This window comes from Ahaetulla prasina, chromosome 2 (assembly GCF_028640845.1).
Source record: "Ahaetulla prasina isolate Xishuangbanna chromosome 2, ASM2864084v1, whole genome shotgun sequence".
In the NCBI taxonomy this organism is placed as follows: Eukaryota; Metazoa; Chordata; class Lepidosauria; order Squamata; family Colubridae; genus Ahaetulla; species Ahaetulla prasina.
The window spans coordinates 43,268,437-43,283,469 of NC_080540.1; the positions used below are offsets into that span (position 1 = coordinate 43,268,437).

The 15,033-nt window shown below is 36.9% G+C and overlaps 1 protein-coding gene across 18 annotated transcripts in view; it reads right to left on the reverse strand.

Annotated features, from left to right (window-relative positions):
• FOXP1 (forkhead box P1) overlaps positions 1 to 15,033 on the reverse strand; it is a 755,498-nt gene that overhangs the window by 129,253 nt on the left and 611,212 nt on the right. For all 18 annotated transcript variants that reach the window (XM_058168797.1, XM_058168786.1, XM_058168800.1 and 15 more), the window contains one exon: positions 6,383 to 6,587. In XM_058168797.1, the coding sequence (XP_058024780.1) occupies positions 6,383 to 6,587 (205 nt within the window). The remainder of the gene's footprint in view (positions 1 to 6,382; positions 6,588 to 15,033) is intronic.

Here is a 15,033-nt window from a genome sequence, read left to right on the forward strand (position 1 = left end):
CAATGTCTGTCCTCTGGAATGATGTTCTTACCCAAATCTGAAAAGTTCTCACCCTTCTGATATTTTTCAAGGGCCTTAAAGATGTGGCTCTTCACTTAGACCTTTGGCAAGGACTGATGCCCCATTCTTCCTTTCTTTTCCCCTCTGGGTTTTCTTTCCCATTGTTGTTTCTTTGTCATGTGTTGTTTTCATGTTTTTTGCATTTCTCTCTCTCTCTCACACACATTTTAACAATGACAAACTGGCCAGAGTCGCTGGGAATCAGGTGGCATATAAATGTAATCAGAGGTTGGCGTCACATATTATAGCACCGGTTCTCCCAGAAAAAACAGCAATTACATAGGACGTGATAGTGGCAGGATGGATGGGCGGGCGCAGCCGCTGGTCGGAACTACCAGTTCACCGGAACCGATCCAAACCGGCAGCAGCCCACCACTGAATGGATGATTATCTAAGCATTTAGACAGGATTTGGCATTCTGTCTGCTTATTATTAATCTCCCAGCCAATTTCTCTTTAAATCATAATATTACTGAAGACTTTAAAATGTTTTTCTCCATCCCGAAATTGACCTAGTTGACTTGGGATTTTAGGAAGATAAGAAAGAAGAACTTGATTTCTAAGAACCTCTAGGAGTTATACTCAGATTTTAGTAGATTTAAATTTATTGATTTAAGATTCAAGGAAACAAAGGAGGCTTAGAAATAAATCCAACCTGGCTTCCCGCTCAAAGTATCTGTTTTTAGACAATCCAGATAGATAACAGTACAAAAATGAGCTTCTGACATTTAAAAAACAGAAATGTTACTTGGCTCTTTTCAGGAGAAACTCATCCATTCTCTTAAAACTATCTAAATATTAGTTTGTTCCGTCCTGCATTTCAAACCAGCCAACTTATAATAGTGAGCCAGCCTGCCGATCTAGGGAATTATTCCACTACTCACTTCAAACGCAAAGGCATTTGATACTCTACCGTTTATTCTTTTTACAATTCTTATTCTGCCATGAATATTCAGGAAAAAGAAAGTATTCTTCCAGACTCCCCAAACAATCTAAACAGAGGCTTATATGTCATACAGCATGTAGGCAGGCACCATATTGCCTGATGAGATAGCAACAGAAACCTTAAGTGCCTTCATCGGCATTCTCTGTGTATTCTTGCCTGCTCATCTTATGGACAAAGAGGTAATTCAATCATGCTGCTGTAAACGGATGGTGCCAACCTCAAACACACCAAAGAAAAAAAGGAAATAATCCACCTACTTTAAATCTTAGGTACTTGCATTCTTGTTACATTATGCATTTGAAAAAGATTTTAAAGAATCGTTCTACTGAATAGTACCATCAATGATAAAGTGCACATTTATGAATGTCATTTTAAATGAAGGTTCCTCTTTTAAAGAACCTTAACTGAATAGTGAATTTTACCACAGCTGGTCTTCCCGCTTCCTTGTTAATCAAATTTAAAGCATTATATTTTAATGTATTATATAACCAGCAACTGAAGGTTGGTTATAGATCTCTTTTGAAAGAAATCAGAAGTTTGGAAGACAAAATGTAAGCAACATTTTTTTCCCAGTGTCAAACTTTAAAATGGCTGGATTCTAAACGGAACACATAATGTGTTTCTTAAATTTAGTTAAGTAGAGCAGTAAAGTTAGGATCAGACTATATGACGAACTCACTAGAAATAAATCAAAACATCACCCATTTTTGTACGGCAATCCTACAAGAGCACATATTTACAAGGTTCTGCTACAAATGTAAAAACCTCGACTGAACTATTGAGTTAAAATACTGCTAAAATTTTCTACTCTGAATCTCTTTCCTCTACATACCTCATCTCTGAACTATCTAGACTGGGCATTTTACAGCCGCTGGGCCACATCTATCTATTTGGATGTCCCTGTCCATCCTGCATGATAGGATCTATCGAAATTAGAAAATAAAATATAAATAAGTATGCCGCAGGGAGTGGGAGAAGAAGCCGAAGGCGCTTCTTTAATCAACCGGCAAGATAAAGAGCTTTGCACCTGTAGCAGAAGAATGGCATCTGGGCTGAGGTTGCACGCTCTCTCCTCCTTCAGAACATGAGCGCCAGCAGCAGAATTGGTTTGGCCTTCCACAACAGTCTGAGTTTCTCATGTGGTCTCTTGGGAAAAACAACTGACCACCCCTGTTCTAGACTTTATGAGTGAAGGGCTGGAAAAGACGGCTACAAGAATCTGTTCCTCTCCTCTTTTAGTTGGCAACTCTTATTATGATCTTCTTAAGTGCATCCAGGAATAAGTATGCCTCCTACTGATACCATGTTGAAGTAGGCAAGCCAAAAATTAGGAATGAAGGAAAGCAGGAGGGTTTTCTGCCATTTCTGATACCAATATTCTCTCTGCCAACCAATATGAGGCATATGAATCTTTGCAGAACGCAGAACAATGTGTATCACCAAAGTAACACCATTCCACAAAGAATATTAGTACAGGTATGCAATTGTTAAATACTAGGAAGAAAAATTAACATAATTCAATGTTAGATGGAAAGCTCAAGTTCCATATGTTCTAGTGAAAGTCACATATTTCACATATGTTCTAGTGAAAGTCATTAGTTGTGCTAATTTATCAGTCATGTCCTCATGCTCAAAGCATGCCACCTTCATCATTATAAAACAAAATTTGTACAGAAATACTGATTGACATAGGCGTGTGCATGCGTGCCTGTGTGTATACACACACACACACTTACAGTCAAGTAGCTATGCATATGTATTCCATATGGGCGTGCATGCACGTGTCATGCATGCATTTATATGAATTATGAAAAAAATAGGGGATAGATAGAGAAATGTATATAAATAAAACAATGGAGCCCAATGTTATTCAAGAAAAGTTATTGTGGTAAAGTGGTTAGAATGCAGTATTGCAGGCTAATTCTGCTGACTGCCAACTGCCAGCAATTCGATCCTGACCAGCTCAAGATTGACTCAGCCTTCCATCCTTCCGAAGTCAGTAAAATGAGGACCCAGATTGTTGGTGGCAATATGCTGACTCTGGAAACCGCTTAGAGAGGGCTGAAAAGCATTATGCAGTGGTATATATGTCTAAGTCTATTGCTAGTGCTATTACTATTTATGAAATAACCTGCCGTCATTAAGAATTCAAACAGAAGAATCAACTCCAGTATGAGATTTTTACTCTTTAAGATTCAACATACAAAACAAATGCAAAGGAGTTAAATGATTTTTCCTCCCATTTTGCTCTAGGCCGGAAGGCGTCCAGTAAAAAATCTCAACTTCCACAAAAAACATACTTTCTGGTGGTATAGAAAATATATTTCCATTATCAAACCAGTATAAAATACAAATGCAAATACACATCGCTAGAACTGGTATACTGTATACTCCTCCTTTTAATATCCCAATTTTAAAATAGTGTTACTATATAGTACTATATAATAGAATAGAATAGAGTAGAGTAGCTATTGACCAAGTATGATTGGTCACACAAGGAATTTGTCTCCAGTGCATAAGCTCTCAATGTACATACAACCAATAAGTGATCATGGTCATAATCATAAAATAAAATCATCACAAATCATACGATACAAACTCAGTGATAGGATGCTAAATAAGCAAACATCATCAATCATAATAGAATACTAAATAAGGCAATCAACATAATTCATGAGATACAAACGACAAAAATACTCATAAGCTAATAGGAAAGATGAAAAGATGAGAAGGATAATAGCTGTGAAAAGTTAGTTGGAAAAAAGGTTTTTTAAAAAAACTAATAATCAAAACCTCAATAAAAACCTACCAATTAGCAAAGGAAGGCAGATCCAGTTAATTTGCTTTCAAAGATTATTCCATATGGTTTCATAAAACACAGCATCCTTGTCATTTACTTATTCTTTACTTGTCATGACTTATTCTTTAGCAAACTTTAAGAACTAATACTAACAATTTCCAAGCCATTTTCACTCATTTGTCCCTTCATTTGCCTCCTTTCTCTATACCCACATTCAATCCAAATGCATTTCAGGAGGCACCTTTACAGCAGAGTTTGGGGGTTGTGGGGGGATAAATGGAGAAAACAGAATTCAGGGCCAGGGCAGAACAGAATCCAGCAGTTATGTTTTGTTCTAAGATACAATCCTAAAAAATAATGCCCTTCCTTCCTTCCAAGGGCTTAAAAATGAAACTTGAATAGAGAACTTAAGGAAGCTCTGAAAAAGTCACCCTTTTTAAAGTCCGCTTTGTTCCTCTCTTTCAACTGTTTTCATGATATTCATGGTAACAGTCCTAAAATACTGTTGCAGTCTAATAGGTCTGATAGGGTGAAATGCTCCTGGTTCAGCCAAACCGGTAGCGATGGTGACCAGTGGTTTAGAGAACTGGTAGCAATGGCGGCGTAAGGCTCCTCCCACCCGCCCGGTTGTCTTTACTTTTTGGTTTTAATCAGGAAGTAACCCGTTCTTTACCTTCTGCGCATTCGCAGAGGGTCCGTGTGCGCATGCATTTCTGAACCGGTTGGGAAGGTAAGTAGATTTCACCCTGATGTGATACTATACTAAAGGATACAATACTAGAATCCTGATAGTAATTACTATTGCAGTCTAACAGTTCTGAAATACTGCGGCAAAACTTTCCCACCAGGCATAAAAAGCCATAATAGCAACAGCACTTAGATTTATATACTATCTCACAGTGCTTTATATAGTATTTATATACTATCTCACAATGCTGGAAAGTGGTTTCCAGAGTCAGCATATTGCCCTCAACAATTTGGGTTCTCATTTTACTGACCTCAGAAGGATGGAAGGCTGACTCAACCTTGAGCCTGGTGAGATTCGAACTGCTGAACTGCTGGCAGCCGGCAGTCAGCCGAAGTAACCTGCAGTACTGCATTCTAACCACTGCGCCACCACAGTTCAATGATAGAAAAATTAGAGGGTAAATTCACATAAGAGATTCCCAAAATAAACATTACATTCCATATTGCTCTACTGTTCGATGGAAGTTCCTGAATCCAGCAGGAGTTTCCACCAGTAAAATTGGGCAGGAAGCAATTTTTGCCACTTGACCCTCCTTTCAGCAGTCTGTGCCATATGAGATGGCATGGCATTACTAGATCAAAGAGCCTTCTGTCAGCAAACATCAACTTTAAATACAACTTCTATTTAATTTTTATGGAATATTGAAAAAGGGCTCAATATCTTTTTCGAAAACATAATATTTTACTTTAAGTGCGTAAACTGTTCAGATCAGTTTGTGACAGTAGTTCATAAACTGACAAACATGGATGTAAATACAATTATTACAGCCAAATTATAGGAAGCCAGAAACAGTTTCAAATTATTCCTTTTCCCTGAGGAAGCAGAAAGTTTAGTAAAACAGTTCAACCGCATTATCGAAAGTCTGGTATATTTAATTATCTTTCACTTAAACATCCTGTTGCAAAACTAATTGGATGATCATGTTTGGTGTAATCTAGAATTTTGGTTGTTCCTATCCTACTTTTTAATATGCATGAACTGGTTCTTACTGCTTGACTGTTCCTAATTATTCCTTCCAAGTAGGAGTGGCTTAATAAACCCATAATTGAAAATCAGGTGATATAGCCTTTTATTCCCATATAAGCTAGAATTTGTAAATCAGGTTTTTGGAGTTCTGACCTATTGGATGATCAGTATTTTGACTGACTTGAGGGTTTCATTTCAAATTCTGCTTCCCCTGATAAAAAAGGTCAACCAAAAGCCATTGATATACCTAGCAGACAAATGGAGACAAATTCCCAAAATGATCTAGGAATCTGGATGATCACTATTTGCAGTGATTGTATTTGTAGTTTATATGCACATATTTATCATCATCTCACACTGCCCATCAAACTACTGATAAATGTGCCGACATGTTCATAAACCATAGCAGCTTGTGTAGATGAAGATAAACAAGCATTATATGAACCAAACCTCTCACACACAAGAGGTAAATGACTGTTTACAAAAAAACTGTTGGTAATTGGCCATTATTCCCATGAGTTTCAGAATGTCAAGAGTTACCTTAATGTAATACTAGAAACATTAACCCTTAGCATCCTGGGATTATGCAGCTGCCCTCCATGAGAATGTAAAAAAAAGATACCATTACTTTGGAGCTGCAGATGAGTGCAATGAGCACATAATTGTGTGCTCCAAAGCACATTCAAACCTGAAGTACATGTCAGCCCTAATGGAGTGTATGTATGTTGTTATGTATTTGTGTGCATAAATTTAGAATAACCGTAAAATAAAAATAATGCCTTCATGCAAATAGGTACTTTCCATCTACGAACAGAAGTGTACTGTTTTAGGCACTGATAAGGAGAAACTCCATTCATGCTTACCTCTCCCTTTTAGGAGTGTGGACTGACAACTGTCCATTGGTTGAGGCATGTGGGTTTATTATTAAGGAGGGCTTTGAAGAGGCTGAAGAGGAGATACATGTGGTTGACAGGTCCAGACTGCTATGGTTGTTGCTGGTTGCTTCCTCTGCTGTGTGGGATCCTGTCACTTCTTTCCAGAGTTGTTGGAGTTCGGTTGGAATCATGCCTAAAACAAAATTCTCCGGTTAAATGTTTACTAATTACTACTAAATTTAATCACTAGTTAATACAACTCCAAATGTAATTGACAGTGCTCGATAGGGGGATGCCCTTGAAAAATATCCATAAATTTCAGTTGGTTCTAAATGTAGTGGCCCATACAGTTTTCTGCAAATCTAGATTCACACATATGTTAACCCTACTGTGGGTACTGCATTGGTTGTCAATTTGCTTCTGGATCCAATTCAAGGTGCTGGTTATCACCTTGAAAGCCCTATATAGCTTGGGTGATTTGAAGGACCATCTCTTTCCAATTACATCTACCCAATCCACTATATTGGGGAGGCAGGCTATGTTATGATTTCCCATCATTAAAGAGACCCATCTAGTGCAGGGGTGTCAAACTGGCAGCCCACGGGCCAGATGTTTCACGCACAGGCCACGCCCACCCCAAAATCTAGCTAACAGAGTTATGCAAGAACACTGTGGAAACCACCAACAAAAAGCATTTTCAACATGCATTCCTACTAGTGAGCCATGAAGCCCACAAGCTACCCTAGGATGGCTGATGCCAGTGTCAGGAACGTTATTTTTATATTTACATTCATGGAAACCTGTGTTGAGCTCTTGTAGCATAAAGACAAGCAGTTCAATCTTTTGAGAGGTTGTCCCACCAGAACAGTAAAATGCTTACCGTATGGTAAGATGGGCAGCCAATACATTTTATAAATAAATAAAAAAAAATTAAATTAAAATTTGCTCAAGTTGGAAAACATGAGTGCCTAAGGGGCAAATGATGACATATGCACATGATATTGTCATGCAAATGTGATGCTGTACTTGTGTTAGTGGTCATGGTATGAATGACACACAAATTATACAAGCATGTCATTTGCTCAACGATATTATGACATGTATGTCATTTTGACATTGTGGCATGAAACTAACACCTATTTTGAAAATAAATCAAGATGGGATAGACTTCCAATAATAGTTGAAGAGAATTATGATATGCATTCCGAACATAAATGGGATTCCGAAAATCTAATGTAAGAGAAGAGGATTATTGGAATAGATGAATCATTGGTCAGCTCTAGCATGAGACATGTCAATGTACAGGCTCATAAGCTCCATTATTTATCATTCAGTAATTTAGTAATACGATTTCACAATTTTAATGTTAAGCGTTTCAGTATTAAAGATAAGCATTTGAACTTGAAGTTAATTCCTAAACAGCATGCTGAAAAAATGGGGATGAAATACAAGTTTTTTTCAGAATGATAGAGATGTCTTCTTGGTCACCATAGAAAATAGAGACTGTACTGAGGGATTTATTTCATAATTTTTATAATTTTTAGTTGGATGATGAAAAAGAAGACTCTGAATAAGTAGTGTTTCATTTGCTGAAAAGTGACAGAAAATGGTAACTTCTGTTTTGAAGCAAGGAAAGTCTTCAAAGAAAATGTATCTGTTTTTATATCAGCACAAATGTAATTTTGTGCATGAATTGTAAATGATGACAAATAGCTTTGTTAGCAAATATAGTTTTATTAATTACTTTTAGACATAAATTATGAATTCATATTGCCTCCATGAAATGCTTTTTAAAATTTTAACAGTAAAATTGATTATATGTGATTATGTCATTAACACACCTATCTTTCTCATTAATTTTGGTTTTTAGCACTGCTCATTTGGTCAATGTGCCTTATGTAAAAGAAACCTGCAAGTTCCTATACAACTAACACTATTGTTATTACTGGTTTCTTGATCAGTAATACTAAGCCACTGAAGGTAAAATAAAACACAACATACATTTTCATGAGAAATATGTTCCTTAAGTAAAGATAGCCAGGAAATACTAAGATTCTTAACTAATCTGAGAATTTTGAAATACCCTTGTAAGATAAAATTTAGTTGCGCAAAACCTGGAGTGACATATATTAATCCCATTCTTATGAGATTCTAAGTTAACAGCACATAAATGTTTGCAAACAACATTTGAAGGTATCTTGTCCTATTGCTGTAGACTGGCATGAAAAAGTAGTGTAAGAAATTTGTATTAAAGTCATGAAGAATCTATGTTTTCTTCAAAGTAATTCTCTTTCTTTTGAAGAGTAAAGACTAGGGCCAAGAAATCCAGCTTCTTTGTTTCAAGGGACTGTATTTTTTAAAAAATCAGTGCGAGGGTTTGTGTGTGGGGGGGGGGGCAGCCTGCCATTTTCAAAATATACATCTGTATCTGAAACACAGACATGTTTCTTACCAGACCTAAGGCATTAAATAAAGGCAGTGTGCATTAGATTCATTTGAAACACATAATAAAAAATGCCAAGGTCTAAATTTAATTTATTTTTGTCATTTAGAATACAATGGCTAGATAATCATCTTAACGTGATCAGCCAAACATCTTTACTTTGCTAAACTGTTAAAGATTTTAATTATGCTAGCTTTGGAGAGCAGTGGTCTAATGAGGCGATAGACTCCAGAGAATCTGAGTGGTTAAGAACTGTGAAATGAGTCTGATAGGATTTTTTTTTATATTCACCGTGGATCGTTTGCATATCAAAGAGGAGTAAATTATTGCACGGCAGACCAATAATCTTCCCCGCCTTACTCAGAATGCCATTAACAAAAACATTTGGTCTTTGCTATGGGGCTGACTAATAAAAAAAAAAATGCAAAAATGTTCCCAATTAGTATATATTCTAAAAGATACTTCAATATTCAGTTGTCTGAGTCTTGTGATACGTTTACTGTTACAAAACTGTTTATTTCTTCTTTTATAAAAATAAATAAATGCCAAATATTCTATGAAGAAGTTGGCCTCATGTGAGCGATTCACTATTATTCACTTATTACTTGTCTCCCAAAATTAAAGCTCTGAAGAAATTTGAACAAAGAAAAGGGTCACCATGTAATCTTATGTCCTGTTTAACAGCAACGGAGCTATTATTTTCAACCCCCTTGCAAAGTGACAGAGTAGAGTATATTTTTAGCTTGACAGGACTGTCTCCACACTAACAATTACTGTGAATATGACCGACCCTTTCACCACTGTTTACTCAGTTGAAACAATAGTGAATGGACCTGTCTGTTGATGGGATAGTAGATACTAGATTGCGTGAGTCAATCTTACATGCTGAGATTCTACCAATATGAGAAAATTATATTTACCATTATTATTCATAACTGTGAAATCTTCATGCACATAGATTTTTGTAAAAAGATGATTAATACTATAAATGATTTTTGTTCATTTAGAAAATGGCATAAAGTATCTCAGTATAACAAGGGCAAAAGAGGAAAAATAAGGTATTACAATCTCTACAACAAACTTTCCGTAGAAGAGCAATTGACTGACATTTATGGGGGCATCGGTGCACACAACACAAGTAAAACCCAGATTTGTGTATAAACTTATATAGCAACATCTGGAACAATTCACCGGCAGAAGATTATAGATTAGATGGCTTTAGGCAAAAGAATCCAATTATGATGTCATAGAGTAAAATTAAATATCTCAATAATTATATGCACTTTTACAAGCACTTGTGGCTTATCAGTTTTGTTATCCATAATTTTCCGCATCCTAAATAGAATCAATATCCATGTAAAGGTGTTCATTTACAGGGTTTGTTGTTGCTATTTTGTACATTCACAAAACAGTAGAGGGGCTTTTGTGCTGGCAAAAAGTTTTTTTTTTAAAGTGTTGGATTCTTTGCACAACATGTTTGTCCTCCTTCTTACCAATGTAGAGTAGATCTGGCTGAATTAATCCAGTTGCAACGCACCCTATGGCTTCCTGGAAGCAGTTGAATGCCTTTTTCTTTGGAGCAATTCAGTGGTGATGGAAGGAATTGCTTGCTCAGACCATGTGATTCATGCTGGCTTTTCTCTTCCACACAGTTCTTCTAAATCTCGATAGAAGGACTGTTTTATCACATTGCTGGATTTTAGTGTTGCTATTGCTTGCATTTTGCTCCAGTGACCAAAGGGCTTTCTCTAAAGCCTTTGACCAGCCTTTGAGCAGGAAAACTATAAAAATCTGCTCATTCTTGGAGGCTACAGAAGAAAGACTATCCTAACTTGGCCAGAACTATCCGCCAGAACTATCTACAAGTGATCTCCAGGAGGCAAGCACCAGTGATGCTATGAAGAGACCTCTCAAGCAAGGTCATGAAAGAGCCACTGAGAACAAAAAAGCCAGTACAGATTGCTTCCTTCCAATACCAATTAAGCCTGTCACTTTGAAGGCTAAAAAGCCATTGGAGTTCTATGATTGTGCTAATGCTCCGAGATTTGTCAAAATTAGTGCAGAGAAGGATGACCCAATACACTGTGCAGACAATCCGTATGTGAGGAACAGGATGACCATTTATTCTGGAACTCAACCTCCCAAATTTCCATACTCAAGATCTCATTATTTAAAAGCTTCATCATGTAAGGGGGGGGGGGAACCCTTCAAAAATAAAAAAGGATCGTCTGTACTTTCTTTTAGCACAGACAAAATAAGTGCGCAAATAGAACATCTGTTTTGTTCCATGCACAAAACAAACTCATTATGATTCAGCCCAGTTGAACCAGTTCAGGGTAAGTTGTGGTCTGGCTAAACCAAAAGCTAACAAGTGTTTTGACCGAGAGAAATTTCAGGTCCTGCAGAACAAGGCTGATATGCCCTTCCCTCCCTCTCTCCCTACTTGTCATGGCCTGTGACCAGCCTACTCACCAGTCATCCTAACACTTTTCTTTCTTTTTATTTGCTTTTATTGCAGCTGCTGTGCTTGAATTCATGTCTGGCAAAATCCAAGCTACTCTGTTCATCAAACCATTCCCGAATTGTCCCAGCACCATTCTTCTTCTTCCCCGCTGCAGAATTCCACAATTTGTTTTGCCTTTTCTTTGCGGCCTCCCGCCTCAGAACTCCTGTACTATCCATGACAAGGCCAACATCCATAATTCAGTTCTGGATGCACCTACAACACGTACGTTTCAATTTAAGCACAGACTGCTTGCATGGAAGAATCCATCCATAGTATGTCTTGCACATCTCTATGTAGGCTTTAAATTTAGTAAATTTAAAGGTGTGTTTGAACAAAAATTAGACCAAAAAAAACCCTGCTAATGACGGATTTTAAACTAAGAATGGTAAAATTGATTCTTCCCAGATGTTGCTGTTCAATTCCCAGGGGGCTCATGAACATGCCCAAATAATGAACTACTGAGATAGAACTGAACATGAGGGCCACAGATTCCCTAACTAAGACTAACCTGTGATAACAATAAAAACATCTGAACTGCCGAGCATAGAATAGTCAAACAGAATCTTAAGTGCATTCCACTTTCTAAATTATATTCATAATGATCAGCCTAATGATTTCTTTGAGCCATCTATCTGATAAGTATTTCTGAACCAAAGCTGTACTTTTCTTCAATTCAATTGTGCAAGCAAAAAAAAAAATCCAAAACAAAGAATCTTAAAAATCAAAAACATAACTTTTCACTTATTGAATTCCTATTAGGAATACAAAAGTTTCACACATTTGATTTTTTTTTTAACTCTTCTTCTTCTGGAGATGAAATCTAGTTGTCTGGAATGCATTTGAAATTAAGTTTGCTTTATTATGGCTTCTGGGTACAGAGCTAATGTTTAGATGATTGGCTTCTTTAGTGGAAAAGCAAGAAAATTATGAGTCATATGCTATTTTATACCAGAGAAATGACAAGCTTTTTTTAAAAAAATTGTTACAGTGAGTAATTTTAAAACTATAGCCCAATATAGTAATAACTGTGGTTGTTTTTAATAATTTATTATTTGTTACTTAATTAATTTATTAAGTAATTATTTTTAATAATTTATTATTTGTCCCAATAATAGGACAAATTCTTTTCACAGATTGCATATAAGCTATGTTTATTTCCAAAAAGTGTGTGTGTGTTTTTGTACTTTATGTACTTTTGTTGTCAGCAATAAAAAGGGTATATATAATGTGAGCATTCATTGCCAATTATTCCAGGCTGGAGCTTTCACATTTTTCTTTGCTGTGTCCCTTTTTCCTAGGAGAAGTATTTTCTTCATTATAAAAGAAAAAGTAGGTGCAGCCTTAAAAAATGCATGTTGTGGGGACAGTTGACAGATGACCCTCTGTGGAACTTGATTTCGCAAACCTAGGTATTTGCCAGCTCTAAGACAACTAAAGTTGCTCAACCTTTTTGTGTCCTTGTACATCCATACCCAGGTGACCATGTTCAAGCAAGCAGAAAGTTGATTTAAACCTCATAATGACATCAGTTTAGAGCCATCAGATAAAGAAATTGTGTTGTATTCTGTCATGTCTAAATTCTCAAATTATCTTTCCTCTCTTCTTCCCAAACCCAGTAAAGCTGTAGAATCATTAAGAGAAGATGAAAGGGGGGGAAAAAACTAATATCAGACACTGAACAATTAAAATTATTTTTGTTAATGTTTGCCTTATCAGTTGTAAATCCCTTTTTAAATATCTCCCCCCTCCTAAATTGCAAGAACTAATAGTTACACTAGACAGTGAAGCCTATTCATCAATCAATGCCACAACTGCTGAATTACCTACTAGTGTCTCCGATGTGTTGCTGCACAAATTACACTTCATGCATCACCACATTCATTTCTTTCACATTACATGTTAGTGTATCTTGTCACTGCCCAATTGCCCTCTTTTGGACAGCTTAAGTGATATATTATGCTATGAAGCTTGCCAAGGAAACTTAATAATAGAGGGACTGTTTGTAAAAAAAAAAAAAAAGAATTAGGAAGATATGAATGCAGAGTCCAGAGTCCAGTAAGTGAATATGTAAAAATAGCTTGTGAGATTTCTCAATTACATCTGAAGGTGTAATTAGCTTATGCTATAATGTTCTACATGAACCAAATCAACCTTTATACTATTTCCTTTAATTTTCTTTTCCTTTTCTTTCTTTCTTTTTAAGCCTCTACAATGGCAATATTAAATCTGAGATCACATAAAGTTTCCACTTGACCATCTTCTACCATTAATAAAAAGCCTTTGACTCCATTCAACTTTGACACCCTAGTGGGGTTTTTTTGTACCATTAAATAGTACAAAAAACAATTCTTCAGCTTCCTTCTTTGCTTTGGGGTAGGAAGAATGCAATAAATGTAATGGATGCACACCCATGATTAGCAATGAAATATTTTTTGGGGAAAAAACCCTGATAGATGAAACAGTTGAGCATAAGGATTGCTCACAAATTCAATTTGCTTTAGATTACGATCCTAATGGTTAATTCTATAATGGATTAATCACTTTGGAATGTATGAATTTTAATGTGTAAATTCAAGTTTAGATTGAAATAAGAAATTCCATCCCTATAATTACAACAAGGTGTGTCAAACTCAAGGCCTGCGGGCCGCATACTGCCCCCAAAGTGCTTAGATCTGGCCTCTGGTGCTGCCCTGGAAACAGCGAAGGATGGGCCTGCAATGCCCCTGCCATCAAAAACGGAACTTGGGTGGGCTGTGCGTGGTCCTCCCAGGCTCCGTTTTTGGTGCGATGACCTCCTACAGCCCTCTGCCAGTGAAAACAGAGCTTGTGAGGGCTGTAGGAAGCTGGCAGAGGGCTCAGGGGGTCAAGCTGGCCACATCCACCCTGGCCATGCCTACATGGCCCCCGAGGTCAAACCCTGATGCAGCCGTCAATGAAATCTAGTTTGACTCTCCTGATTTAAGCTATTGGGGAGGAGGGAAAAGGACACACTTATACACACACAAACACACACACAAACACACAGCAGGAGATGGAATTTATTAAACATCTCCTATGTTGTTCACCATAAACTGAGGACTGGGTTTGATACACCTGACTGCAGGAAACTGAAGTACGTCAAGAGACTATGTTTACTACGAAGTAGTCAACCAGTAGGTAAAATTAATCAATAGAGTTATCTGGAAATGCTGAGAGGACTATTCAAATTTCCTAGGCATTTGGGGATGTGGGGGAAAAAAGATAAGGTAGCTTTAGAGCAAAGACACGGCATTAAAAAGAATTCCTTTGTTCAACTCATGCAATATCATGTTAAGTCTCCAACGATGGTAAATATAGATACGACTATTTTAAGAGGTAAAAAGAAAATGTGAAACTTCTTATCCCTTGTCAAACATAGGATTAAGGCAACGGGGATCTATTGTTCAAACTCTGTAAGGTAACGAGGACTCAGATGATGGGGGCATTGCACGTTTTCAAAATGTGACTATCACAATACGTTCAGTTCATGATTCTCATCTCTCTATAGCATTGTCAACTTTTGGACCCAGGCTTTCGCAACACATTGAACTGTCGTCATTAGAAAGCAGCATGTTTATGTTAGGCTGTGAAAAAGTTCAACTGCCAATTTCTGCACATCGAGTGGCTGTTAAATATACACGAGCAAGCCTGGCCAAAATTTGTAGGGGTTTT